We start from the raw sequence: 27,820 nt of genomic DNA on the forward strand, positions 1-27,820 counted from the left end.
ATATATATAAGTTCTTAGCTAGGCCTACAAAATAATTAAAATACTGGAAAAAATGTAGATTAGACTGTTAATGATACATAGAAATATTTAAAATATGTTATCCTTACAATCAGGATTACCCAGAAAAACCCTCATCGGAGTCCATGGTACAGATTACAGAATAATATACACAACCGGGTGAGTAATTAACGGGGGTAAAAATTGTATATGACACCGGTTGGATCTCCTTTCATTTCAGACATTTTAAAGTATGTCTGTGATTCAACGGAATTCAATCCAATGTTGGTAAAATACGATCAATGCACACCTTTATTTGTATGTGTTAAAAGCGTAGGCCTAGCTACTGTACGTATTATATTGCTAATATGCTGGTCTAGGACCTAGGGTAACGCGTCCGGCGAGGTCAAGCAGGAACTTGTTATTGGGATTAGCCAATCAAATTTCTCGTTTCTCCGCCGCTTTCGGCAACGCACGCTACACAAGTTTGGGATCCTGTGATGTTTGTCCCGGTTGCAGAAAGGTCGGCGAAATATCGGATATAAAACCCCAAAGGTAGAGCAACAGATAGGTAAATGTTTTAGAAATATGTTATGATTGTTATTGGCTTATTTATGTATGGGTTTGATCGCCATTTTGATGGTTTGTTACGTAATGTTCGCTGTACAACACGTTCATGAAATGATAAACTCGGACCAAGGCAAGTGTGCCAAATGCTATTTTTGAACGTTCTGTGTGTGTTGGGAAAAGTAAACTTGGTTTGAATATGGTCAGTTGAGATGACGAGAAAGTCGAGTAATCCGTATCGAATTTCAAAGCGACTGTAGCTCAAGATCGATGATCATGATGATTCTCAATTTTGATGATGGCTTCAGGTTTAGTGTGAATCGGACCCAGTCATGTAGATTTAATGGCCCAAGTAGATATATATGTGGTACGAAGTTAAGGATTTCTTATTTGAATGTGACTGTTGTATTATTGTTATTTGGTTAATATATTACAGTAGGTAACGATTTATGAGCCCCTTGAGGTGTTACTGTATGTAAGCTTATATTTTTACTAGTAACCCAATATGGGCCCACTCTAACACTTATTTGTAAAGATGAATTGGCTTGATCTGTGTCTGAAATAACTTAAGGGCAGACATAAATGGCATAGATGCCATATTTTCAGGAGACCAATAAGGGAGATTGATGATTATTTTAAGGGAGTTTTGCCTAAAATAAGGGAGATTTGTGCGCGACATGAATATCAGCAATTTTACTCAATTTTAAAGCAATAAACTAATTTTGAAAGTGATAAAGTATATTTATATTTATTTTGGATATTAATCATATTGTATATGCAAACAACAAAAAGTTGTATAAGGTAAAAAATGCAATAAGTACAATGTATGCATTCAGATTATGATGATATGAAACTATTTTTTGATTTTTTTTTTGTAAAAAAAAGTTTACAGCTGTATGCATATTACGTAACAGCATTTGAAAAGGGTATATTATAATTACATGTAGCTAAAGATTAAGACAAACAAGTTAATCATTTATCAGTTTGGATTTTTCTTAAAATTAGAAAGCTTGATCCACTCTGAGGGAACACATGATTCAGTTGTAAAAATCACCATGAAATGTCATGTGGGATCCCTTATGTTGAAACATTTAGATATAAAAATATTCCAAGTGTGCAAGGGTATACATGAAGTCATGAGAACTGAAGATGTTCATGTTAGGAGACTGCAGTAAATCTTATCACGATCATTCTAGATTTTGTATATATTGTCTCTGTCATGGACGGTACAGTCATTGTAAACATCATGATTGACCACTACGACCACCAGATGTGCTAATTTTGATAGTTTTCTAAAAGAAAACATCGGATTTCATATCGGATTTCATCTTGCTATCACTGATCCACGATACACATGTTATATGAAAAACATTTGTGATTTTGTGACTGACCAGGCTCTGTATCAATTACCATCATCAAAGTATGGTCCTAAAAGAAACAATAATTCAAGTCTGTTAGCAAAGAGGGTTAAAGTTGTTTGTAAGCGACTTGCCTTTATTTCATGGTGATAGATATTCTAGCGCAAACATTACACTAGCCAGAGCTTCGTGTGAAAGCCGTGTCCAACAGGCGCCATTTTGATTGAGTGATCATGTGAACAGATGGATCACATGATCGCTAAATTTAGCCAAATCTCGCGAGAAAAACTACTGAATTGTAAACAAATATGGCGTCGACAAAAATATCAGGGAATTACAAAATACGGGAATTTGGGCTCTCCTGCCGGGAGGAAATAAATGACTTGAAAATAAGGGAGATTTTGTCTCACGCCGGGAGGTATGGCATGTATGCATAAATGGTGCTATTCAACAACAACTGGGTTGGTCCCAATCCGAAGTTTTCTGATGCTTTGTAGACATTCTAAAATTCTGAAATGGGCAGATTGATATATAATCATAAACTCTTACTTCCCAAGGCAGATTTACACTGTAGATTGTCAACTTTTCAGGATTTTGATCTTGCCAAAGTAGCTAATTTACGTCTAAGTGTTTGACAGTGTCATTTATAACCTCTTTTTCGAATGAATCATTAAATCCACAAAAATAGCACTCGGTTACGATTATTTACATTTCTAGGCTTCATTCAGGTAACAACTCACATTGAAAATGATACAAAAATGGAGTATAAAACAATTGAAAATTGGAAAGCTATTTGCTTTGCACTTCAAATTTGTTCCGCTTGGTACTCACAGAGACATATCTACAGAAAGTTAAGAAATGTAACTATTTTCCCATACAAGTGGTGGCTCCCTTTATTCCGATATTCGTGACCCCTCTAGCATATCCCTATCAAACACACACAAGTACAGGTAAATCAGGCTTTGTGCATGTGTGTATCGATGTACCAGAACTTATTTGACATGTTCTGGTTAATCCGACAGTACGTAAGACCAAAATATCGTCACTTTTAAATACTCAAAAAACACATCACTTTATGTAGGCTACTACAAAAGTTACTGAATTATCCAAAAACTATCGTACTTATGGGATATAGTCTTGTTGATCTTGAACACTGTTGTAATTTATCTGTATTTTCGAAAAATCCATCGGGACTTTTCGAAAGTAGGAAATTCCCGTCGATCTTCCGTGCGATGTGCTTTAATTTCATACTCAAAATACAAATATTTTGACAGTAAATTGTTATTATTTCATATGGATGACATATCTGCACTTTCATATTAAGAAAATTAAAGCCTATCCTTGGCCATGGGTGATGATTTCGAATGGAAATTATCGATAATAATGTGTCTGGTTTCCAAGTTTTCTCCAATAATGACATCAAGTGAAGACTGAACCAAGAGACTGCAAAGGATTGTGGGAAGGTCAGGGGCCAGCAAGTACACTATAGTGACAAATAAAGAGCTGCTTAACTATGTATATTATATGTCTCTGGTACTCACATTTCAAATTTTTCACAACCAATGCCGCCATGTTTGAAATGGTTTGTGAAGCAGTGGAATGGTGTAGCGAAGTGTTTTGTGTCAATGCAAAGTACTATTAATTTGCAATTGGTGTGAATTAGTATTTGTGTTGTGAAATCCACTCAACAAATTCATTGGGAACTCTCGGGGAATCAAAATGTTGCTGATTTCAATTATAAAACCAGAGGAGTTCAGGTTCAGAATGGGACAGGAAATAATTTTTCCCAAAAACCGCTTACAACACAGACAATCTTGTCTCCTTCTGTGAAATATTTGTTTGTGATAAGTAATATGATTCACGCTTTTATATGTTTGAAGATATATTTGTTTAATTTGAATTAATCATAGAAAAACAGCTTAAATCGTACACAATGACTTGTTTTATCCCTGAGTATTCCAAACTATTTGCAAATTATTACGCTTGCTTCCTGGTTTGTGTGAGGGGAGGTAACTCATACACACTCTAGTTACCAGGTAATTCAACATTGGAAAGTCACCTCAAGCTCATGGGTTAATAAAAACGGCTCTTGGCCGTCGAATACTGTTTAGACTCGACTTTTCCAATTGGAAATCGAAAAGAGAAATCTCCTACTGTTTTTACATTCAATACTTAAAATGAATGTAGAATACTTCCGATTCGTTTGTCATTTCCAAGAAAATAGGGCACATAAAAATACCCATGCTGGTTGAGTTGGCTGAAGTGATTTTGATGTTAGGTAGTTTCCGCAGCAGAGATTCCGATAGCAATAAAGCTGTTGCATATTTTAAATCACTAGATAGTGAATTGCTTGCACAAAGTATATAACATGAATGTGCGATTCAACACCGGAACCAGTGATTTTTTCATCCTTTTTTACAGGGGCCTGTACCTTTTCAATTGGGAAAATACAGCGGCATTTTTCCCCAATTGGGAAAATTTGGTGTTGGTTTTAAATGAAAAAAAAAGTCAATAACACGTCCATATATTTATTTATCTGTTAAATTTTCAACATTCATCTGGCCTAATGATTCTTAATAGCTATCTTAAGGGCCATTTTCCTTGTTTTTTGCCCCTTGAACATGTCCACCAAAGAGTCCAGGCCAGTGGTCATGTTTTTTCAATTTTCTTGAAGGATGTGTCCCAAGTTTTATACCCTTTTGTAACAAATGGCTTACAACTCAAATGTGCACCAAAAAATAAACAATTCTCAAACAATTCTCAGTACTTGCACATGTAGCCACATGTCACACTACTGTGATAAAGACAAGAGAAGGTAGATCCATATTTGGCAGCATTAAATGTTCATCTATCGACGCTGCTCCTCTTTTTTCCCGATAAAGTTAATACCAGATTTTCGTCGCGGGTTACATGTACATTGACGTTTGCTACGGGTAAACATTCCGTCTGGACGGTTGATAAAACAGATTCAATGTTGGATGATGATTCATTGGTTGACGGGTTGTTTGGTATATCGCCGCCGGAAGAAGTCACTCACTTTCGTAAGGCCTTTCCTATCTTTTTTGTCAGTCTTTTGACATAATACTTTGTGTTGTGCAACTCTTGTTTACATGATCTTAAACTTTCAAGCGCTTGTCATAGCATATGTGAGACATGTGTGCGATTAAAACACTCGATCGACACAGACTTTCGCGGTGCGCTCGATTTGAAACATTGAGGAAAACGACATCGTTTCAGACACAGAAACAGAAAGCACGGGAATCTGCGTTATCGAACGCGACCAACATAGAACGAGAACACCGGCGTTGAAAATTTCTTGTGAAATACATTTTGGTCGGCATTTCTTTATACCAATTAATATGAAGGGATATTTTCTGAATGGGAAAATATGAGCAAGAAATTGGGAAAATACAACAAAATTTCTCTAGAGGAAGGGGCCGAAATTCGGCCCCAAATCGACCCTAAAAAAATCACTGCCGGGACAGATATGGTAGAACAATTAATCGGAAAACAAATTAAATTTCCGAGACGAGTTTCTTCTAACGAAAGTTGTTGGACCTCTAATTGGGATACAGATCAATTATTATACGGAGAAAAAAAAGCAGTTAATTGAGTTCAATTAAAAAACTTTGGAACCAAAATAAACTGGTAGGGTAAATTCACGGGAATCTTATAGAAAGGGAATCGCGATGTGGTTTATCAAGAAGCATAACTGATATCACAGATTAATCGATCTTAAGTATTAAACTTAATCATAGTATGCCAATTCAAGTGAGGTTTAGAATGGTAATTCTTTACTGTTCATCACACTCTTTTTAAAGTTAATAAATTCCTGAAAATGACACACGATAATCATCAGTAAAACATTCAGGAACGCACTTAAAAAACAATAATAACTTTTCTCCTGTATTTCATTCCATCATCACAGCAGCTATGAGTGGCCTCGGCACTTTGATTTCACTTTTTATAGTCTTCTTATAACAATTTGATTACTTTTGATACAAAAATTATATGAACCATGTGTAAGTAAATTGCAGCTGATATTTGTTTAAAGTTTTTCAATTAAAAATGTGAGGTATTTTTTTTATTCAAGAAAATGTTTAATTTATAGTAAAACTCTCATTCATTGAAATTCTTAAATTTATTATCAACTGTTCTTACTATTTCATTCATTTTGATAAATATCATCTATGCATAAAAATTCATGAATAGTTCATAATCACATATGATGAACAATCATGAATATTAATGAATTTGTAAAATTTATAAAAGTTCATGAAGTGATCATATGAGAGGTATTTGATGAATATTCATGAACATTTTTTTATGAATCAAAAGCTTACACTATTCTTAAAACTTCATAATTGATTTATTTTGCAGGGGATGGTGTTCTTGAAGACAAATCTTCTCGAAGTTTCTCAAATATATGATGTGTCTCAATCAGTTCTTGCATCCAATTTTTAGCTCACCTGCCCGAATGGCAAGTGAGCTTATGCTGTAGAGCGCGTCCATACATGGTCCGACCGTCTGTCTGTAGATTGGTCCGTTCGTCATCTGTCTGTCTGTAGATTGGTCCGTTCGTCGTCTGTCTGTCTGTAGATTGGTCCGTTCGTCATCTGTCTGTCTGTAGATTGGTCCGTTCGTCGTCTGTCTGTAGATTGGTCCGTTAGTCGTCTGTCTGTCTGTAGATTGGTCCGTTTGTCATCTGTCTGTCTGTAGATTGGTCCGTTCGTCGTCTGTCTGTCTGTAGATTGGTCCGTTCGTCATGTGTCTGTCTGTAGATTGGTCCATTCGTCGTCTGTCTGTCTGTAGATTAGTCTTCATCTGTCTGTAGATTGGTCCGTTAGTCGTCTGTCTGTCTGTAGATTGGTCCGTTAGTCGTCTGTCTGTCTGTAGATTGGTCCGTTTGTCATCTGTCTGTCTGTAGATTGGTCCGTTCGTCGTCTGTCTGTCTGTAGATTGGTCCGTTCGTCGTCTGTCTGTCTGTAGATTAGTCCGTTCATCGTCTGTCTGTAGATTGGTCCGTTCGTCGTCTGTAGATTGGTCCGTTCGTCGTCTGTCTGTAGATTGGTCCGTTCGTCATCTGTCTGTCTGTAGATTAGTCTGTGCGTCGTCTGTCTGTCTGTAGATTAGTCCGTTCGTCGTCTGTCTGTCTGTAGATTAGTCCATTCGTCGTCTGTCTGTCTGTAGTTTGGTCCGTTAGTCATCTGTCTGTCTGTAGATTGGTCCATTTGTCGTCTGTCTGCAGATTGGTCCGTTCGTCGTCTGTCTGTCTGTAGATTGGTCCGTTCGTCGTCCGGCCCTCTGTCTGTAGATTGGTCCGTTCGTCGTCTGTCTGTCTGTAGATTAGTCCGTTCGTCGTCTGTCTGTCTGTAGATTAGTCCGTTCGTCGTCTGTCTGTCTGTAGATTGACCCGTTAGTCATCTGTCTGTCTGTAGATTTGTCCATTTGTCGTCTGTCTGCAGATTGGTCTGTTCGTCGTCTGTCTGTCTGTAGATTGGTCCGTTAGTCATCTGTCTGTCTGTAGATTGGTCCGTTCGTCGTCTGTCTGTCTGTAGATTGGTCCGTTCGTCGTCTGTCTGTAGATTGGTCCGTTCGTCGTCTGTCTGTAGATTAGTCCGTTCGTCGTCTGTCTGTCTGTAGATTAGTCCGTTCGTCGTCTGTCTGTCTGTAGATTATTCCGTTCGTCGTCTGTCTGACTGTAGATTGGTCCGTTAGTCATCTGTCTGTCTGTAGATTGGTCCGTTTGTCGTCTGTCTGCAGATTGGTCCGTTCGTCATCTGTCTGTCTGTAGATTGGTCCATTCGTCGTCCGGCCTCTGTCTGTAGATTGGTTCGTCGTCTGTCTGTCTGTAGATTGGTCCGTTCGTCATCAGCTGTCTGTCTATAGATTGGTCCGTTCGTCGTCTGTCTGTCTGTAGATTAGTCCGTTCGTCATCAGCTGTCTGTCTGTAGATTGGTCCGTTAGTCATCTGTCTGTAGATTGGTCCGTTTGTCGTCTGTCTGCAGATTGGTCCGTTCGCGTCGTCTGTCTATCTGTAGATTGGTCCGTTCGTCGTCCGGCCCTCTGTCTGTAGATTGGTCCGTTCGTCGTCTGTCTGTCTGTAGATTGGTCCGTTCGTCATCAGCTGTCTGTCAGTAGATTGGTCCGTTCGTCGTCTGTCCGTCTGTAGATTGGTCCGTTCGTCGTCCGGTCGTCTGTCTATAGATTGGTCCGTTCGTCGTCTGGCCATCTGTCTGTAGATTGGTCCGTTCGTCGTCTGGCCCTCTGTCTGTAGATTGATCCTTTCGTTGTCCGGCTGTCTGTCTGTAGATTGGTCCATTTGTTGTCCGGTTGTCTGTCTGTAATTTGGTCCATAGGCCTACTAGTCTGTATGATATATCTTAAATGCTTCTTCTTTTTTTTTTTTGCAGAGCTATGCCTGGTGTGAAGCGTAAAGCCTCTACCACACCTGGGGAGAAACTTCCAGCTAAACTTAAGAAGCAGTCCACAAGTGTAAACTTGGATAGAGCTATCGTTACCTCAACACAGAAAACATCCCAGAAAACTACACTCTCAAAAATCAAGGAAAGTAGTGCACTCTCAAAAACCAAGGACAGTCCTAAAAGGTTTGCTGGAGAGAAAAAGGTTAAGAAGTCTCTGCCTTCCTTACCTAGATTCCCTACGCTAGTACCAACAAAACCAGCTGCTTCCTCCGGATCGGATTTTGTGTTCAATGTTTCTCCAGCTTCCAGTCCCAAAAAAGAATTAAATGTATCATCTAAGTCATCATCCAGTGAAATACCTGGACTGAGGAAAGAAACTACAACATTAATAAAGACAGACGATTGTCCTGGTAATAAAGCTTCCAACATAGAAAAGAGTGTGTTACGATTATCGTCGGGTTCTTACGTAGGTAGAATCATGAACAAGGATGTCGATGATCAGATGTTGCCTTCGCTGGAATCCCTGGCTGTTTACGAACAAAAACAGAAAAGTAAGACATCGGACGCCCCATTTACTTGGGACATGACAGATACTGATAGTTGTCCTGTACGGAAATCTGTTTATGATGTTAATGCCGTTTTGAACTTGTTAGACCAAGAAAACTCGCCAACCAAATGCAGCTTAGGTGACAACACCAGTGACAATGACAGTGATGCGCCTCCTGTTCTTCAGGCTGAGGTGTACGATGCCACGTCGTGTGAAGACTACGATGATGACGCAGCTGTACCAACTCTAACCTGTATGGGTACCCCTTCAAAATCTTCAAGCAAATCTCCACGTAAAATGACCGGTGGTCCGAGAGAAGTAGTGTTTTCATTCGACACAACAGGCTCCATGTATAACTACATGGAAGAGGCCAGCTACAGGATGCGAGAACTCATGAACCGGGTCAAAGACGACATGCCAGGAACTCGTCTGGCCTTTGTTGCTCATGGTGATTATTATGATCTGGCAAACGACAGATATCTTATTAAGTGGATAGACTTTGGGGCCAGTGTTGATGAAGTTGATACATTCTTTGAAAACCTTCCCATCACGCACGGCGGTGATGCTGACGAATGTTATGAGCTAGTCTTACGTAAAGTGCGCGAGTCCCTGTCCTGGACCCCGGGTAGCCAGCGCAGTCTTGTTATCATCGGGGACTCTGATCCCCATGAGCCTGGATACAAGTTCAATGATTTTGTCAATGATATTGACTGGAGGCAGGACACTCAACTTCTTAATGAGATGGTATGAAAATGTGTCTCAGCAGTGCTTAAGGCCACTTATAAAATGTGTCTCAGTCGTGTGTAAGGCCACTTATAAATTGTGTCTCAGTCGTGTGTAAGGCCACTTATAAAATGTGTCTCAGTCGTGTGTAAGGCCACTTATAAATTGTGTCTCAGTCGTGTGTAAGGCCACTTATAAAATGTGTCTCAGTCGTATGTAAGGCCACTTATAAATTGTGTCTCAGTCGTGTGTAAGGCCACTGATAAAATGTGTCTCAGTCGTGTGTAAGGCCACGTCACTTATAAAATGTGTCTCAGTCGTGTGTAAGGCCACTTATAAAATGTGTCTCAGTCGTGTGTAAGGCCACTTATAAAATGTGTCTCAGTCGTGTGTAAGGCCACTTATAAATTGTGTCTCAGTCGTGTGTAAGGCCACTTATAAAATGTGTCTCAGTCGTGTGTAAGGCCACTTATAAATTGTGTCTCAGTCGTGTGTAAGGCCACTTATAAAATGTGTCTCAGTCGTGTGTAAGGCCACGTCACTTATAAAATGTGTCTCAGTCGTGTGTAAGGCCACTTATAAAATGTGTCTCAGTCATGTGTAAGGCCACTTATAAAATGTGTCTCAGTCGTGTGTAAGGCCACTTATAAAATGTGTCTCAGTCGTGTGTAAGGCCACTTATAAATTGTGTCTTAGCATTGCTTAAGGCCACTTTTAAAATTTGTCTGTTTCCCGTCTACATTTTGAAGTTAGGTAGCTACAGGTAGGTGGGAATCTTTTTTTTTTTCAAAAATGAAATAATACAGGTATGAAAAGCCAAGTAAAGGGTACAACAAAAAAAGCCAGATCTTTGGTGACAAATTTTATTTAAATCACATTCTTTCTGAAGTTTTCAAGATAAATGATATTTTGAAAAATTTGAAGGTTCATTAAAGATCAAGGTCAAATTTTCACTGATGAACATTTTGTTATGACATAGAAGCAAAGTTGTTCATAATAAAACAAGGAGTCTACTTACCAAAGTTCAAGGTGATTGGACTAAAGGTCAAGGACAAATTTTGTATCTTTTGACTATTGAACACTTCATTCTGACACTATGAAGCATTAATGTTGGGTGGATTTAAACAAGGATTCCAATTACCAAAGGTCAGGGTAACTTGGTCAAGTTTCAAGGTCAAATTTTGTATCTTTATACTGATTATTAACATGCATTTTCTTCTGATTCTGAACCAGTGTTTGTTAGAATTAATCAAGGAGTCAATCAGCCAAAGGTCAGTCATGGTCAAGATCAATGGGTCAAAGGTCAAGTTTTGTATATTTTCATTGATGAAAATTTCATTATGACATTATATTATGAAGCAAAGGTTAAAGAAGTAGTCAACTGACCAAAGGTCAAGAAAGTTCATGGTGACCAATGAAAAGGTAAAGTCAGTGTCAGGTTTAGTATTTTTCACATATGAAAGGTCAAGGTCACTGGGTCATATGTCAAATTTATATCTTTGACTTTTCATCAAAGGTTAAAGTAAAATTTCGTTTATTTTCATTGATGATCATTAGTCAGAATTATACAAGGAATCAACTGATGTAAGGTCAAGTCACTAAGTCAATGTCATGTTCAAATTTTGTATTTTTAGTGATGAACATTTTTAGCTCAACTTGCCCGAAAGGCCAGTACTAGTGTAAATGTAAATATTAGGGGTTAAAAATCTTAATTTTAATGCAGATATAATATATGGCATTCAACAGGCCTATATTGTTCTGTCATGTCATATATACTCCTGTTTCTCCCAATATAAAGTAAACACGGTGTCCTGATATTCAAGTAGTAGCTATATATATAGTCAAGATTGAAAATAAAAGTTATGTTAAAGTTATGATTAAGTTAGAACTATAAAATGAAAATATCATTGAATGAAATGTTGTTTATTTTAGAAGGAAGAGTTAGAGTTAGGACTGTAAAATGTTGTTTATTTACAGGGTGTCAGGGTTAGGACTGTAAAATGTTGTTTATTTACAGGGTGTCATGATCAGAGTTAGGACTGTAAAATGTTGTTTATTTACAGGGTGTCAGTGTTAGGACTGTAAAATGTTGTTTATTTATAGGGTGTCAGAGTTAGGACTGTAAAATGTTGTTTATTTACAGGGTGTCAGAGTTAGGACTGTAAAATGTTGTTTATTTATAGGGTGTCAGAGTTAGAACTGTAAAATGTTGTTTATTTACAGGGTGTCAGAGTTAGGACTGTAAAATGTTGTTTATTTACAGGGTGTGGGAGTTAGAACTGTACTATATATTGTTTATTTACAGGGTGTCAGTGTTAGGACTGTAAAATGTTGTTTATTTATAGGGTGTCAGAGTTAGGACTGTAAAATGTTGTTTATTTACAGGGTGTCAGAGTTAGGACTGTAAAATTTTGTTTATTTATAGGGTGTCAGAGTTAGGACTGTAAAATGTTGTTGTTTACAGGGTGTCAGTGTTAGGACTGTAAAATGTTGTTTATTTACAGGGTGTCAGGATCTATGCTCTACAGGTCGGCTACACCTCCAACTTCTACAGACAGATTTCACAGATGACTGGGGGAGCTCACCTTCGTATCGAGAACACAGATTTTACCTATGACACACTGATATCTATATGTCTGAGGGAAGGAGGTCTCCGCCATCTTAAGGTATAATATACACTGTTACTAATGAGGCCCAACAGGGGGTGAACAGAAATGACCTTGACCCATATTTATGGTCACAGGGGTCAAATTCCTTAAACCTTTAAATGACTTATTGCTAACCATGACATGATATTTGTCTGCTGCCATGTTCTTTAGGTGAGGCCCCATAAAATTTGCTAAATGAAATGACCTTGACCCATATTCAAAGTCACAGGTCAAATTCCTTAAAACTTTTTCTTGTTAACCAGCAAGAGTTGGCTGATTGGTTCCTTTGAAGAGTCTTGACAAAGTTTGTGAAAAATAATGACTTTGAAAAATGTCAAGGTCTTTATGATCAAAGTTAAGACATATAAAGGAATTCTTCTGATTACCTGAAAGGCTTAGAATGTCTTTTGATTAAATGCTGCTGGCAATCCTCATCAAACAAGTGGATACCAGGTGGGTGATGCAGGTCCATCATGCCTCATATTTTTGGGGGGTTGATCTGAAATCCAAGGTGGCTGCCATCTTCAACTCTTTCCATACTTTGTGTTCTTTTCGGAATCCGTACCGGAAGTAGTTATCTTTATACATGATTCAGAAATATGTAACAAAATTAGATCTAGATGTCAGATTGAACACTCTGAAATGTTCTAGACTCTGATATCTAAAATGTAAATGTAGCAAGCCGCCATATTGTTTACATTAAAAATATATTGAGGAAATACCACCTATTACTCTAACGGAAAAACATGTAACACAAACGAAATAAAAACAAATTTATCAACCAAAATGTTTGTTTCAAAAGTTTTGAACGCATTTTATATGTCATTATGTCAACAATAGTCGACAACAGGGAAGAGGAACGAGTTTACATATTCATTTTAAACTTCTCTTTTAAACTTTCTATTCCACTGATACTGTTTCCTGAACAAAGCTTTTATTTAAACTTCTTTGTTACTTCCGCCAGTGAGATTTAGCTCAAATTTCCCTGAAATAATTCTTAGATGGTCTTGGGTAGCACACAGCCTGGCCATGGGCATTTTTTTTGTTAAGCAAATAACTCCTGTATTATGATATGCATAAAAAATGAAAAAATAAATGTACACTACAATTTGGTATATTCTGTGAGTATGAAGAAGTACATACAGGCTTCACATTTGTTAAAACAAAAATTAATAAATTGGTTCCGGATTTTAAATTTCCGGATTTTCCGCAAGTGTGTTTACACAGGAAATTTAGTTTTGCCTACAGCGAAAAATGGATGCCCACAGTAAAGGTGAGATAGCGGAAAAACTTAATTTACAACATATGTCAAAACAAGATTAATTCTGTCTTTGGGATAGAGATATTTAATTTTAAATAGTTTTCAGAAAAAAAATTGTGTAGAGAATTGTGGTATTTTAGGTCAAATATCATAATATTTTGCAATTTTTGAGCATTTTTTAAGCTGTTACCATGGTATTCACAGCTCTAAAAATCACAGAAAATATCAGTTAACTAATTATCCTTCAGAGCTGTATTAAAATTGCAAATGTTGTACAGATTACAAATATATATACTTTATTAGAGTTTATATGTAGGGTTAATTGGCAATGTTTACATATCTAAGACATGTGTCATATTTTTCAAAATTGGGCATTTTTACTGTACACTGCTACCTTGGCCACGTGTTGTTAGTTTACCTGGTGAGCTTATGTCATACCATGATGTTTGTCTGTAGTCCGCACTTGTCCGTCCGTCAACAATCAACTACTTCTTCATAACCGCTGATCAGAATTTCAAGATTAAATTAATGGTAGCATCATTATGGACTGGGGATTAAAAATTGTACAAATGGTGGGGCTGAAGGGTGGGGCCAAAAGGGGTAAATTCTTCACTGGAACTAAGCAGTCGATATTCCTCATATTTGTTTGTTAGCATCCTTATGGGGTAGGGATTCAGAATTGTACAAATGATGTGGCTGACTCTCCGGGGGCAAAGGGGCAGGGCCGAGAGGGGTAAATTTAGCTAAATTGATATAAACATCTTCTTCTCTGAAACTGACCAACGGGTATCGCTCATATTTGACTGGTTGCATCCTTATGGGTCGGGGATTAAAAATTGTACAAATGATGGGGCTGACCCCCTGGCTGCCTGAGGGATGGGGCCAAAAGGGGCCAAAAGGGGCCATTTTAGCTTAATTGATATGAACAACTTCTCTGAAACTTAAGTAATAGATATCGCTCATATTTGACTTGTAGCATTGTTATAGGGTAGGGATTCAAAATTGTACAAATGATGAGTGCTTGCTATGATTATTGAAATATATAGATCAATTTTAAAGACTGTCTGGGCCTCATAGTGTCTTGCCAGATAGCTAAGAAAAGATGATTTTGTGCACATTTACAGTTTAAGTGTTCTCACTCAGTACAAATATTCTAATTTCAGGCTTATGAGCACGAGGTCCGATCTGCAGCCAAGAAGTCTGGGGCCAATGGAGGGACTCTCGACCTGGAACTGGAGCGTCTCTTTAGTTCTCTGAAAAGTATAGCTGACAACAAATCTCTCAAACAGCGAGAGAGAGAAAACAAACTGAAGGCTCGGGTCCTAGAGATGACTACCGGTCCTAAAATATCATCTCTTACAAAGAGACCATCTGAAAAGGAAGCTACTATTTCTGACAAAAAGAAACTAAAAGTATCATCGAAGTACCAAACAAAAGAATCGTTGGTGAAGGCCAAGTCATCTGATAACCTAAGTCCTCAAAAATTGACAAAGATAAAAGAGAAGAAAATTGATAAATCAAAAAAGAAGGCATCAATTGAAAAGGTAATGAAAGTATCCAAAACATTATCTTCTGAATCTAAGACACAAAAGACAAAACTTCTCAAAAAGGAAAAATCTGTGGGGAAAAAGCAAATAGGAGATGGGAAATTGAAGAAAGTTGAAAGTAAAATGCAGTCAAAGAAAGTAGTTGTTGGGACCCCGAAGTCGCTAAAAGCTGCAAAACCTAGAGGTAGACCAAGGAAAGAAGAAAATTCAAAGCTGGTAGGGAAATCTTCGAAAAAAGTTGCTTTAAAATCTACTGGACGACCACGAAAAACAGCACAAGAATCCAAAAAACTAGGAAGGCCAGTTACAAAAAAAGAAAAGACTAGCAAAACTGCAGAAGCGCCCAAAAAACATGGAAAAACAGCCAAGAAAATTGGAACGAGTAAATCTGGAAAGCCAGCTAAGGTGAGAGCAGATGGAAAAGCAAAGAAAACTGGAAGTCCAACGACAACAAAGAAAAAAGAAGAAACATCTTTGAAATCCTCAAGTTCTGTTGTTCAAAGGATTGTGGCAGCAAAGTTGAAGCGTTTAGGAAAATCCAACGCTAATTCCAAAGTAAAAATAGCTGTGAAATTAAAATCTGCTGTTAAAACAAAAGACAAAAAGTCCACAATCAAGCCTAAATCTGTAACAAAAACCGCTACAGCCAAATCCAAGGAAAAGTTTGTTACAAAGAAAAAACTGAATTCAACAAAAGAAAATAGTAAACGGAAACCAGTGCCAGTCAAACTTAGTTTGAAAAAGCAAGAATCCAAAGCTAAGATAGCAAAATTAAAATCTGTTAAAAAAATTCAGGATAAAAAGAAGGCTGCTGGGAAAGGATCGTTGAATGAAAAGAAAAAAACTGAGAAGAAAGTTATTAAAGCTAAAACAGCAACAACTAAAGGAGGAAGATCAACAAGTGTACAACAAAAAGAGAAGAAAAAGAGTTTGATAAAGCAGGTGAAAAAAGAAGTAAAGATGGGAAAGACTTCCCTGTCAAAGTCCAAGAAAACTCCAGTAAAGGCTGCTCAAGTGAAGAAACCACAGAATGTTGACAAGAAAAAGATACAGAATAACCCAAAGTCGAAAACAAGTGTAAAATCTCCACAGGTAAGAAATCTGTAATCCAGAATATTACTGTTGAAGAAATGGTAAAAGCAGTAGTATTTTCCTTTTTTTTGGCCACGGATCATGCATCCTTTCGCCTTCAAATATTTTTTTTGCATATACCGTATTTGACCTAATAAGGGCGCAGGGCGCGGGTAATTGACAGTGGGGGCGCCCTTATTAAGATTAGTTATTCTGAAGTTTTATGAAACAGACTATACCTTATAGCAGAATACCCAAGGTTGTGGAAACGGTAAAATATTCAGTCATAAAAATATTCCAGATGAAGATATATATTCATTATCATATAGCTTAAACATCACTTGAATACTCTTGTAAGCTTGTAAACCATGCCAGCTGATCTTTAGACCAGATAACGTGTGTTCCACCATTTATGTTCAAATGGAACTCTTTTGTGTTCTATTTATAGACACAGGTGATTTCCCAGATCATGTCAGACATCGTTTTCTTTGACCTAATAATTGGTTTACAATGTCTTTTACTAGCTTTCTGTTCTGAACAAAAGTTACTTATCAACAAGAATGAAGTCTTTACTTTATCTTCAAATAAAGATGGTAAGTTATTATTTGTATGTGTGTTTAGTTTTGGGTGCTCTTTGAACTGACATGTCATCTGTAGCCTGTAGGAATACACAAAATGTGGCGAAAACATGTGTTCCAGTTACTCAACTTGCTGAAGAAAATTGAACACATAAAGTAGCAAAATATTTCACATGAATTATTACTTTTGAACACCATTTTGACACTCATGATCAGTCAAAGGTTTATTTCCTTGAAAAAAGGTAGGGGCGCCATTATTAGGGCAGACGCCCTTATTAAGTCAAATACGGTATATATATAAATTCCTACTAGGAATGCCTGAATAGATTTTGATGAAATTTTGTCTCTCCACATTTCCGTTAAATCCCTACTAGTCCTGATCATGAATGCATTTTGATCGAAGTTGGTCTGGGGCATTATTGGGAAAATGAGAGCTAATGTTGTATAAACAGAGGATGTGGCTATACATTTGTATATCTATCTTGGGGGCCGGGCAGGCGACGAGGTTCAATTGGGGAAATAGAAGCAAATTCTTTAGATTGCTATTCATCATAAAGTACTGAATGGATTTGAATCAAATATGGTCAGAGACATCCTTAACAGCATATATAGGTCGCGATCGTCTCCCAAAAGTTTGTCAATGAATAATTAACATATATAAATTGTTATGGTTTTGAAAATTGCATAAATACACAATACACAATCTGATCAACTAAACAATACAAATATTATTAATGCAATTTGCGAAACCGGAATTAAACAAACCAATATATTTTAATTTATTGACAAACATTTGCGAGAGGAGCTATGCGGTATTCCAACAGCTCTTGTATTGCTGTGCAATAATTTGAGTTTCCTTGGCTGATCGAACTCAAACTTCATACAGTGCTTTCTTATAGAAACTTCTTGTTTGGAAATGCTTTTCTGTGGAAAAATTCAAAGGTTGAGGTCACTGTTGCTGAATATAAAAAATCAGTTTCCATGTAATAACTTCGGTTCAAAACGATCTACCTCAAGTTTCATACAGTACATCTTTATTGGAAATGTTTGCTTGGGATGGCTTTACAGCATCAAAGGTCAAAGGTTAAGGTTAACAAATAAACAAATCACCTTCCAAGTTCCATGCAAAATCTAGAGCTTGCTTTGGTAAATCTAACTCAAAACTTCTTTCAGTACTTCCATAGTTTGAAAGGTCAAGTGTTAAAGTTACTGTTACTATAAATAGAAAATCAGTTTCCTTGCAATAACAGGAGTTTCTTTTGGGCTGATCGAAACTCAGACTTCATGTAGTGCTCTCTTATTGAAATTGCTTGCTTGTTCATGATAATCGTGAACCTTGGGAGATATAGGCAAATATCTTCTTGATGATTATGGAGAATATACCGCGACATGGCCAGGTCCTTGTTGGCCTGTCGGTGTTACTATTACGCTGAAGAGGCTAATGTCAGGCCCTCAGAAGCCTGTTTTATTTTACACTTACAATCCTAGCATTCTGACTTTTCTTACAAGTAAAAAAAAAACTTTCCATAGGATACATATATATACCGACACATATATTTGAATATATGTTTGGAGTTTTTTGATTTTACTTGTTGTTAAACTTAACAATAGATGTACCCTTTTTGCAGAAAAAAAAAACTAGTAGCACAGAACCGAGGGAAAACATCAGTGGATCAAAGTTCAGTACCGGACCACTTTCTAATGTAAAATGGAGTCCGTGGACGGCAGTGATCTCCCCAAAATCGAATGGAGCTGATTGGTCCAAGTCTCGGGGCTGGTGCAGTGGCCATTCAAACGAGGCACTCTACCAAGGACACGGGGCCACTCAGGCTCTGTACGAGGCAGCAGTGGTGCCCCCTGGCAGCAACAACAAATATGCAGTGACTTACAGTGTTGGAGAGGGTTCCCCGGCTGACCGAGTTTGGGACTGTTTCAATGCTCCACATATACGACAACAAGTTCAACGTGTTGTCAAAGACAAAGGTGCTATCTACGTTCGTCGAGGTGTAATCGCAGGTCGTGCTAAAGATAGTCTTCTCAAGGCTGAGACATACATCAAAGAAAACTTTGACTATGCTTGGCATGGAAGACAACGCACAACAGAGGTCAGAAAGGAGGGATTCGTGTTGGCAAAAACCTGAACATGTGTGACAACGCACAACAGAGGTCAGAAAGGAGGGATTCGTGTTGGCAAAAACCTGAATATGTGTTCTTCTCAATTTGTGTATATGGGAGTGGTCACTGTACTAAACTAGGTGCATAGATCATGAGAATTTTTTTGTTTGAATGAATGGTTGATTGATTGTAAAAATTACAGTTTTATCCAAGGATATTCAGAGGTCACCTGGCCTGTATGGCCAGAAGCTGAAGGCATGGTGCGGAGCCTGTCCTTCAGCTGTCGCTGTCCTGTCAACTTTTCATAAAAATCGCTAATAGATTTACCATTATTTATATTCACACCTTTGTAAAACCTGTTTTAATGAAAACAAGAAAATAATATTTATCTATCACATACCTTTGTAAAGCATTGTAATTGATTTTAGGCTCCTAGATTTGTGTCTAACATTTTATAATTGTTCATACATGATTGTAGTGTTCCATTTAATCCATTAGTTGTTTTACCTCTTTTATCAGTTGATTATGATTTTCTGTGATTGGATATGATCATGGTTTTACTTTAACGTGGAGAATTTTCACAAGATGTTTAGTTTTAAAGCAACATCATGTTAACAATTTTTTTTGTTTTAATTATTATCATTATTCCATATTATATATCAAATGTATCACTTACGAACAATGAAATATGTAAGCGATGATGTAAAATAATCTCTTGCTGTTAATCAACTGTCTGGATATATATAGAGGTTACACAACGAGTGGTTGTTGGATATGGAATTTATTTCACACGAGTAAGTTATTTTTTAAAAGTTACAAAAGACACGAGCTTTAGCGAGTGTTTTTTGCAACTTTTTAAAAATAACTTACGAGTGTGAAATAAATTCCATATCCAACAATTTCGAGTCGTGTGACCTGTTTCTACCACAATAATATCGGCTTGAATCAAAGGGAAACGTGGCCAAGTTTAATTTCGCGTATGCAAATAAAGTGTACCGGTGACGTCTGGGACCCGGTAATGTGACGTCATTAGATTATTGATGACGTCACAAGACAATCCACAACATAGCTGACGCACACAAAATACAACAAGACATAAACGCAGCAGTGGGAACAAGACTGGCTCATGAAATTTCACCCAAACAAATGCAATATCATATCCACTTCAAACAAACGCACCAAAACAACATACAACTACAAACTGCACGACCACATACTGCAACAAGTCGACGCCAGCAAATATCTAGGACTCACATTACAGAAAAATCTCAAATGGGATACACACATCAACAACATCACTGCAAACGCCAACAGATCACTAGGCTTCCTAAAACGCAACCTGAAAATAAACTCACAACATATAAAAGAACACGCATACAAAGCCCTAGTGAGACCCAAACTGGAATACTGCTCTTCCATATGGGACCCGCACAACACAAACCAAATCAACCAGATAGAAAAAATTCAACACAGAGCAGCACGATACGTACAAAACAGATACCACATCACAAGTTCAGTACAAGACATGATGGACAAACTCAACTGGCCCACACTTCAAACACGTAGACTCAAGACCAGACTCATACTATTATACAAAATCATTCACCATCATGTCGCAATTTAATTAATAGACCCACACGGCATCATGCATCCAGCAGACCCTAGGACAAGGCAAACACACCCCTACACCTTCAGACACCTATCTGCCACCAATGACACATACAAATACTCCTTTTTCCCACACACAATAACACAATGGAACCTCCTCCCGGTGGCAGCAGTACAATGCACTACACTAGAGATCTTCAAGGCACATATACACAATGCAGCCCTTGATGATCTCAAACACACACCGTAAACACACCCTCATGTTTTTATCTTATAGTTTCCACTAAAAAAAATTAATAAAAAAAAAAAATCAACCTCTCACTGTACCCAAATCCCCTCATTTTTTTTTTTCTTTTAAAAGCATCCAACCATCCAGTGACCGTAATCGTCATTTTTGACGGAGGTCTCCTCAATAAAGAAGAAGTAACAATTGCAGCTTGGGTCAAAGTTCACCGTGTTAGCCAATCAAAATGTGTAATGATTAACTGATGGTTTGAGAGTTGAATAACACAGGGTATTGTGGTAGAAATATATATATAACATAGTATACATATTGTGTCTGGATATGTACATTTTTGCGTCATGTGTAATAATGCATGCACACCACACACTGGCTGTCCAAGGGTTACCATGTCAGTTACAAAACCAAGATGGCCAAATGGCCGAAAGAAATCCCTAGCATTTCACTAGGGAACCAGCAAGTACAGGAGATGGAACTTGTTCTTACAAGCCCCTGCTGTCTGGATAATGCATTTTGTAGGTGAATAAGTGTGTATTGACGAGGTAAATAAGTGTGTATTGACGAGGTAAATAAGTGTGTATTGACGAGGTAAATATTGGTTAGCTCCGCCTAATTACATTTATAATTTGGTACAATGCTGAAAATAAATATCACAATTCTGAAATGTCTTTGAGTTATCGAATTAAATCTGCCGTGAGTTATCGAATTAAATCTGCCATAACTGTGACCAAATCCAATATAAAAAGAATGGGTGTTTGTGTATTGAGTCTCCAAATGTGTCTGGTGTTCCTGTTTACAAAATGACCGCCTCTTTTTCAAAACAGCCTTTTGATATTATCAACACTATATTTGACAGAAGTTTCAGGACTGAATCATCAAGTTGGACACTGGAGATTGATGTGAATATCAAGAAAGCATGGAAACACAAGAGCAAAAATAGTTGTATGTTAAATCAATAAATAAAACTCCTTTTTAGCTCACCGGTTACGAGTAACTGAGAGCTAATGCTGTCACCGCGGCGTAAGGTTTTGGAAAGCTTGTTAGTCCAAAAGAATACACTTCATGCCCTTCTAATTTGGTTTATACATTCATTAGATGTCTAGGAGTGATGTTATGGCAAATTCAGCCAAAAAAAATTGTGATTTTTTCGCATTTTACCATTTTGTGAACTTTTTGGCACCAAAACCCACTTTAAAGTTTTTTGGGGTCAGTTTTTGGAAAGTGAATGCATAGTGTGATTGCTGCCGCCAGTGAGCTTTCGCAATCATTGATTGCACTTGTTTACCATGATATCCTTTTACAGCCGACATGAAAAATGAATAAATGAACTAAGTCACTTGTGTATTTTGATCAGAATGCAGTAAAATACCATTTTAATTAAGATATTTCTAGATGCCTTCAATCATATCAACAATGCTTTAAGTTATATTGACAACATCATTGATCTTTTCAGAAATAGTGATGGTTGATATTGAATTTTTTAGTACACCATCTGACGGTGGTTCAAATCAAGTTTCCTTGGCATCTGTTAGGCATCCTTCAGACAGGCTGCCTTATACAACTTATTGCTATTTTAACTTCTTTATCAAATTTACCCATGTAGTTGTGCAATATTTTCCATTTTGAGACTGATTGAAGAACAAGATTGCTGTCACACGTCCATTTTGAATTTTGACAGAAGACGGTTGTTATCATTTTTCTCAATAACCAAGAGGCCCAGGCACTTGATATTGGGCCTGTAGCATGCTGGGGTGAAGGTCTATCAAGTTTGTTCAAATTAATGATCTTAACCTACATTCAAGGTCACAGGGGTGAAATAGGCTTAAATCTTAAAACAATGGTTTTAGATAGCCAAGAGTGTTTGAGACCTAATATTAGACCAATAGTATGCTGGAATGAAGGACTAGAACTGAAAAAAACCTGGCATACTCTGACATGTGAATAAAGTGGTCTTCAGCATGGTATCTAGAAATGACCTCAATCAACTTCAAAGTTGTTATAGAGCCAGGTGAGTGATACAGGCTCATTGGGCCTCTTGTTTAAGTAAAGGATGTGACTCCCCTGGAGCCGAAGGGGAGGGGCCCAATACGTGAAATTGAGATAAATCCTTCATATTACTGCTAGTCCAGAAGGACTGAATGGATTTTGATGAAATTTAGTGTGGAGCATAATTGGGCAAAGGAGGTGCAGTGTTTTTTAAACATAGGGTGCGACTCCCCTGGGGCCAGATGAGCTGGGCCCATAAAGTGAAATTAAGGTTAATCCATTAAATCGCAACTAGTCCTGAACGAATAAATGGATTTTGATGAAATTTAGTCTGGAGCATTATTGAGCAAAGAGGTCTAGTGGTGTAATTACAAAGGGTGTGGCTCCCCTGGGGCCAGAGGGGCGGGCCCATGTGGAAAATTAAGGTTAATCCATTGAATTGCTACTAGTCCTGAATGAATGAATAGATGGATGGGGAAATATAGGAAACTTCTTTTTATGTAATTATCCTCTCTGAGAGTACTTTGCCATTATTACAGGAATAGTTACGTGAGCGATGTAGGCTTTCTCAGCCTCTTTTTGAATTAAGTTTGCTTCTTTTTCTGAGAGAGTTTGTTCTTCATCGATCTTTCTGAAATTTCATGTGTGAGTTCCCCTTAGCCCACAGCTATGTATATTCTTTTTTGAGACTGATTGGAAAATTAGATAGCCAATAGGCAGCGTTTTGTCCAATTAGATTATGCTATTTTACCATTTCTCGGAAAGTCCTCAATGGGTATTTCTTGTATATGTATTACTTGAAGATTGTTAACTTTTTTTAATGGAGAATTAATCATTGAACTGCTTTCAGTAATGGAACTTATGGGCTGATGAATGCCAACTGAACAAAGGCAAATTTAATGAAGTGCACTATGAACCCTAATCCAAATAAAAGCAGTTCAATGCTTATTTTTACATTTGACAACAATTTTTAAAGACTATCTAGGAATTTCGCTTCAACAATGAATGAACAAATTATTGTCAAAGACAGAACAGCCTTTTCAACAGCCATCTTTCGTGATCACCGATGTTGCAATTATGACGTCACTTACTATAATATTGACGTCATAATAAAGATTTGGAAGTTATGGACTCGTAACCTTCAAGTGAGCTTGGTAAAGTTATATAGTGGGGCTGCATTGTAAATGTAAATATTTGTTGATGGATCGCATATTTAATCTGTAGGTTCAGCTTAATTTAAGCTTGTTTTCAAATGATAAGTAGGAAGAAGAGAAAAGTAGAAAAAGATCACAGAGATCCAATAAAGATCACTTAGTGGTGGACTCAAAGATCACAGAGATCCAATAAAGGTCACTTAGTGGTGGATTCAAAGATCACAGAGATCCAATAAAGGTCACTTAATGGTGGATTCAAAGATCACAGAGATCCAATAAAGGTCACTTAGTGGTGGACTCAAAGATCCCTGAGGGATCTATCGTAATTGTTTCCTCATGCAGAGGTTGGTTTCGTAAAATCAATCTTCTGTTCTCTAGCTGATTCTGAAAAAAAGCTTAAAAGAGGGAACAAAAAATCTGAAGTCCTATGGCTCACTAGATAGGTGTGCAACTAAATATTGATAACTACAAAAATAAAATCAATGGACAATATGGTCTTAACAGATGAGTGATCCTGACAGATCCTTACCTGTACATCTGACCTCACAGGTCCTTACCTGTACATCAGACCTGACAGATCCTTACCTGTACATCTGACCTCACAGATCCTTACCTGTACATCAGACCTCACAGGTCCTTACCTGTACATCTGACCTCACAGATCCTTACCTGTACATCAGACCTCACAGATCATTACCTGTACATCTGACCTCACAGATCCTTACCTGTACATCAGACCTGACAGATCCTTACCTGTACATCTGACCTCACAGATCCTTACCTGTACATCAGACCTGACAGGTCCTTACCTTAGTTACAGATGCGCAATTTGGGTTTAAGCCTGGTTTTGGTACACGTGATGCAATATTTGCATTACATAGTTTAATTACAAATACTTTACAACAGAATAAAAAATTGTACTGCGTATTTGTCGATTATAGTAAAGCATTTGACAGTGTTTGTCACGATAAACTCTGGCTTAAATTGTGGAGAAGTGGAATTAGAGGTAGGTTGTTAAATGTAATTAAGTCAATTTATGATAATGTAAAATCCTGTACTAAATTAAGCGGGAAATTATCTGCTATGTTCGACTTGCATGTCTGACTTTTACAAGGGGAATCTTTATCGCCGATACTATATTCGCTCTTCGTTAATGATATGGAAAGTGCACTAATTAACTCTAATTGTCATAGCTACCAATTGCAACTTTTAAATTTATTTATTCTTATGTATGCTGATGATACAGTTTTATTCACTGAAGATGCTAATGATCTCCAAAATATGTTAGATTGTCTGCAAACCTATTCCGATAAATGGAATCTAACAGTTAACATAAATAAAACCAAAATTGTTGTTTTTAGAAAGAGCAAGCGTTTGACGCCTACCGAACATTGGACTTTTCAAGGGAAGGATATAGATGTAGTTCATACTTTTTGTTATTTGGGATTAGTTTTTAATTATAATGGAAGATTTACTGTGGCACACAATACATTAGCATCGCAGGGAAGGAAAGCTTATTATCTTCTCAAAAGTAGAATTAAAAATTATATGCTTAATGCCGAAACTAAATTATCACTATTCGATACATATGTGTCATGTATACTTAATTATTGTTGTGAAGTATGGGGACATCACCCAGCACCTAAGATTGAAGCTGTACATCTTTTATTCCTTAAAGGATTACTAAACGTAAAGAAAACAGTCAATAGCTCCATGGTGTATTTTGAGACTGGTAGATATAGTTTACATGTACAACGAAAAATAATGATCATGAAGTATTGGTTAAAGTTGTTAAAGACAAATAATTGTATATTGAAGTCATGCTATGTGGCACTGCTAGAGCTCAATATTAAAAAGCCTAATTGTAAATTAAACTGGGTCTATGAGATAAAAGATGATTTATGTAGACATGGCTTTAATTACGTTTGGATTGCTCAAAATGTTAACAATGAAAAACACTTTTTAGAATTGTATACGCAACGCTTGCATGACATATTTATACAAGATTTACATAGTTCCTTTAATAATTCTTCTAAGTGTCAAATTTATAAATATCTTGCGAATTACTTTGAACTTCAATATTACCTGACGAAATCTCTTAATTCCAAAACTAAACAGATTTTAAGTAAATATCGTATGCAGGCACACTCTCTTCATATTGAGTCCGGACGCTATAATGCAGTTCCGAGAGGTGAGCGAATTTGCACTGTGTGTAACAACAATGATATTGAAGACGAAATGCATTTTATTTTATTATGTCCTGCGTATGTAGAATTAAGAATGAGATTTTTAAAGAAGTACTATTACAAACATCCTAGTGTATTCAAGCTAATAGAATTATTTTCATATAAAAATATTAAAACATTACGTAATTTGGGTAAATATTCGGTGCATGCAACAGATCAAAGAAACAATCTAATGAATTTATGAACCTATGCGGTATCGTCTATAGTGCTATATTGTAATTCATTATTTTAATGATATTAATGGTAATGAGTATTAATATTAATTTTGTACACGTATAAGGAATTATCCTCCGCCATCTTGGGACATTCTATTATTATGATTCTTGTATTATGTATTGATATATACCTATATGTTATATGACATTTGGTAAATAAAAAACTTGAAACTTGATACCTGTACATCAGACCTCACAGGTCCTTACCTGTACATCAGACCTCACAGATCCTTACCTGTACATCAGACCTCACAGATCCTTACCTGTATATCTCACCTGACAGATCCTTACCTGTACATCTGACCTGACAGATCCTTACCTGTATATCTCACCTGACAGATCCTTACCTGTACATCAGACCTCACAGATCCTTACCTGTACATCTGACATCACAGATCCTTACCTGTACATCTCACCTGACAGATCCTTACCTGTACATCTGACATCACAGATCCTTACCTGTACATCAGACCTCACAGATCCTTACCTGTACATCTCACCTCACAGATCCTTACCTGTACATCTCACCTCACAGATCCTTACCTGTACATCTCGCCTCACAGATCCTTACCTGTACATCTCACCTCACAGATCCTTACCTGTACATCTCACCTCACAGATCCTTACCTGTACATCTGACATCACAGATCCTTACCTGTACATCAGACCTGCCTGATCCTTACCTGTACATCTCACCTGACAGATCTTGACCTGTACATCAGACCTGCCTGATCCTTACCTGTATATCTCACCTGACAGATCCTTACCTGTACATCAGACCTGACAGATCCTTACCTGTACATCAGACCTGACAGATCTTGACCTGTACATTAGACCTGACAGATCCTTACCTGTACATCTGACATCACAGATCCTTACCTGTACGTCAGACCTGACAGATCCTTACCTGTACATCAGACCTGACAGATCCTTACCTGTACATCAGACCTCACAGATCCTTACCTGTACATCTGACATCACAGATCCTTACCTGTACAACTGACCTGACAGATCCTTACCTGTACATCTGACATCACAGATCCTTACCTGTACATCAGACCTCACAGATCTTTACCTGTACATCTGACCTCACAGATCCTTACCTGTACATCAGACCTCACAGATCCTTACCTGTACATCTGACCTGACAGATCCTTACCTGTACATCTGACATCACAGATCCTTACCTGTACATCTGACCTGACAGATCCTTACCTGTACATCTGACATCACAGATCCTTACCTGTACATCTGACCTCACAGATCCTTACCTGTACATCTGACCTCACAGATCCTTACCTGTACATCTGACCTCACAGATCCTTACCTGTACATCTCACCTCACAGATCCTTACCTGTACATCTGACCTGACAGATCTTTACCTGTACATCAGACCTGACAGATCCTTACCTGTACATCTGACCTGACAGGTCCTTACCTGTACATCTGACCTGACAGATCCTTACCTGTACATCTGACCCGACAGATCCTTACCTGTACGTCAGACCTCACAGATCCTTACCTGTACATCA

At 37.5% G+C, this 27,820-nt stretch overlaps 2 protein-coding genes across 3 annotated transcripts; both read left to right on the forward strand.

Moving 5' to 3' along the window:
• The first annotated feature begins 436 nt into the window (after positions 1 to 436).
• LOC117330983 lies at positions 437 to 19,671 on the forward strand. Of its 2 annotated transcripts, none has more exons than XM_033889579.1 (5): positions 437 to 568; positions 8,336 to 9,638; positions 12,122 to 12,283; positions 14,690 to 16,165; positions 18,351 to 19,671. In XM_033889579.1, the coding sequence occupies exons 2-5, from the start codon at positions 8,340 to 8,342 to the stop codon at positions 18,861 to 18,863; spliced, it is 3,450 nt and encodes a 1,149-aa protein (XP_033745470.1). In that variant the 5' UTR covers positions 437 to 568; positions 8,336 to 8,339; the 3' UTR covers positions 18,864 to 19,671. The 2 variants fall into 2 exon arrangements, with proteins under 2 accessions (XP_033745470.1, XP_033745471.1); XM_033889580.1 differs by having other exon boundaries at positions 442 to 552.
• A 4,098-nt stretch (positions 19,672 to 23,769) lies between these two features.
• On the forward strand, positions 23,770 to 26,463 carry LOC117330985. The gene is made up of 2 exons (XM_033889581.1): positions 23,770 to 24,064; positions 24,108 to 26,463. Exon 2 carries the CDS (start codon positions 24,985 to 24,987, stop codon positions 26,254 to 26,256), a length of 1,272 nt encoding a protein of 423 aa, XP_033745472.1. The 5' UTR covers positions 23,770 to 24,064; positions 24,108 to 24,984; the 3' UTR covers positions 26,257 to 26,463.
• Positions 26,464 to 27,820: the final 1,357 nt, after the last annotated feature.

This window comes from Pecten maximus, chromosome 7 (genome assembly GCF_902652985.1).
Source record: "Pecten maximus chromosome 7, xPecMax1.1, whole genome shotgun sequence".
Classification (NCBI taxonomy): domain Eukaryota; kingdom Metazoa; phylum Mollusca; class Bivalvia; order Pectinida; family Pectinidae; genus Pecten; species Pecten maximus.

Coding starts and splice junctions, on each gene's coding strand:
- LOC117330983 (XM_033889579.1), top strand. CDS start 8,340: ATGCCTGGTGTGAAGCGTAAAGCCTCTACCACACCTGGGGAGAAACTT. Junction 9,639..12,121: donor CTCAACTTCTTAATGAGATG/GTATGAAAATGT, acceptor GTTTATTTACAG/GGTGTCAGGATCTATGCTCT. Junction 12,284..14,689: donor GAGGTCTCCGCCATCTTAAG/GTATAATATACA, acceptor TTCTAATTTCAG/GCTTATGAGCACGAGGTCCG.
- LOC117330985 (XM_033889581.1), top strand. CDS start 24,985: ATGGAAAGTGCACTAATTAACTCTAATTGTCATAGCTACCAATTGCAA.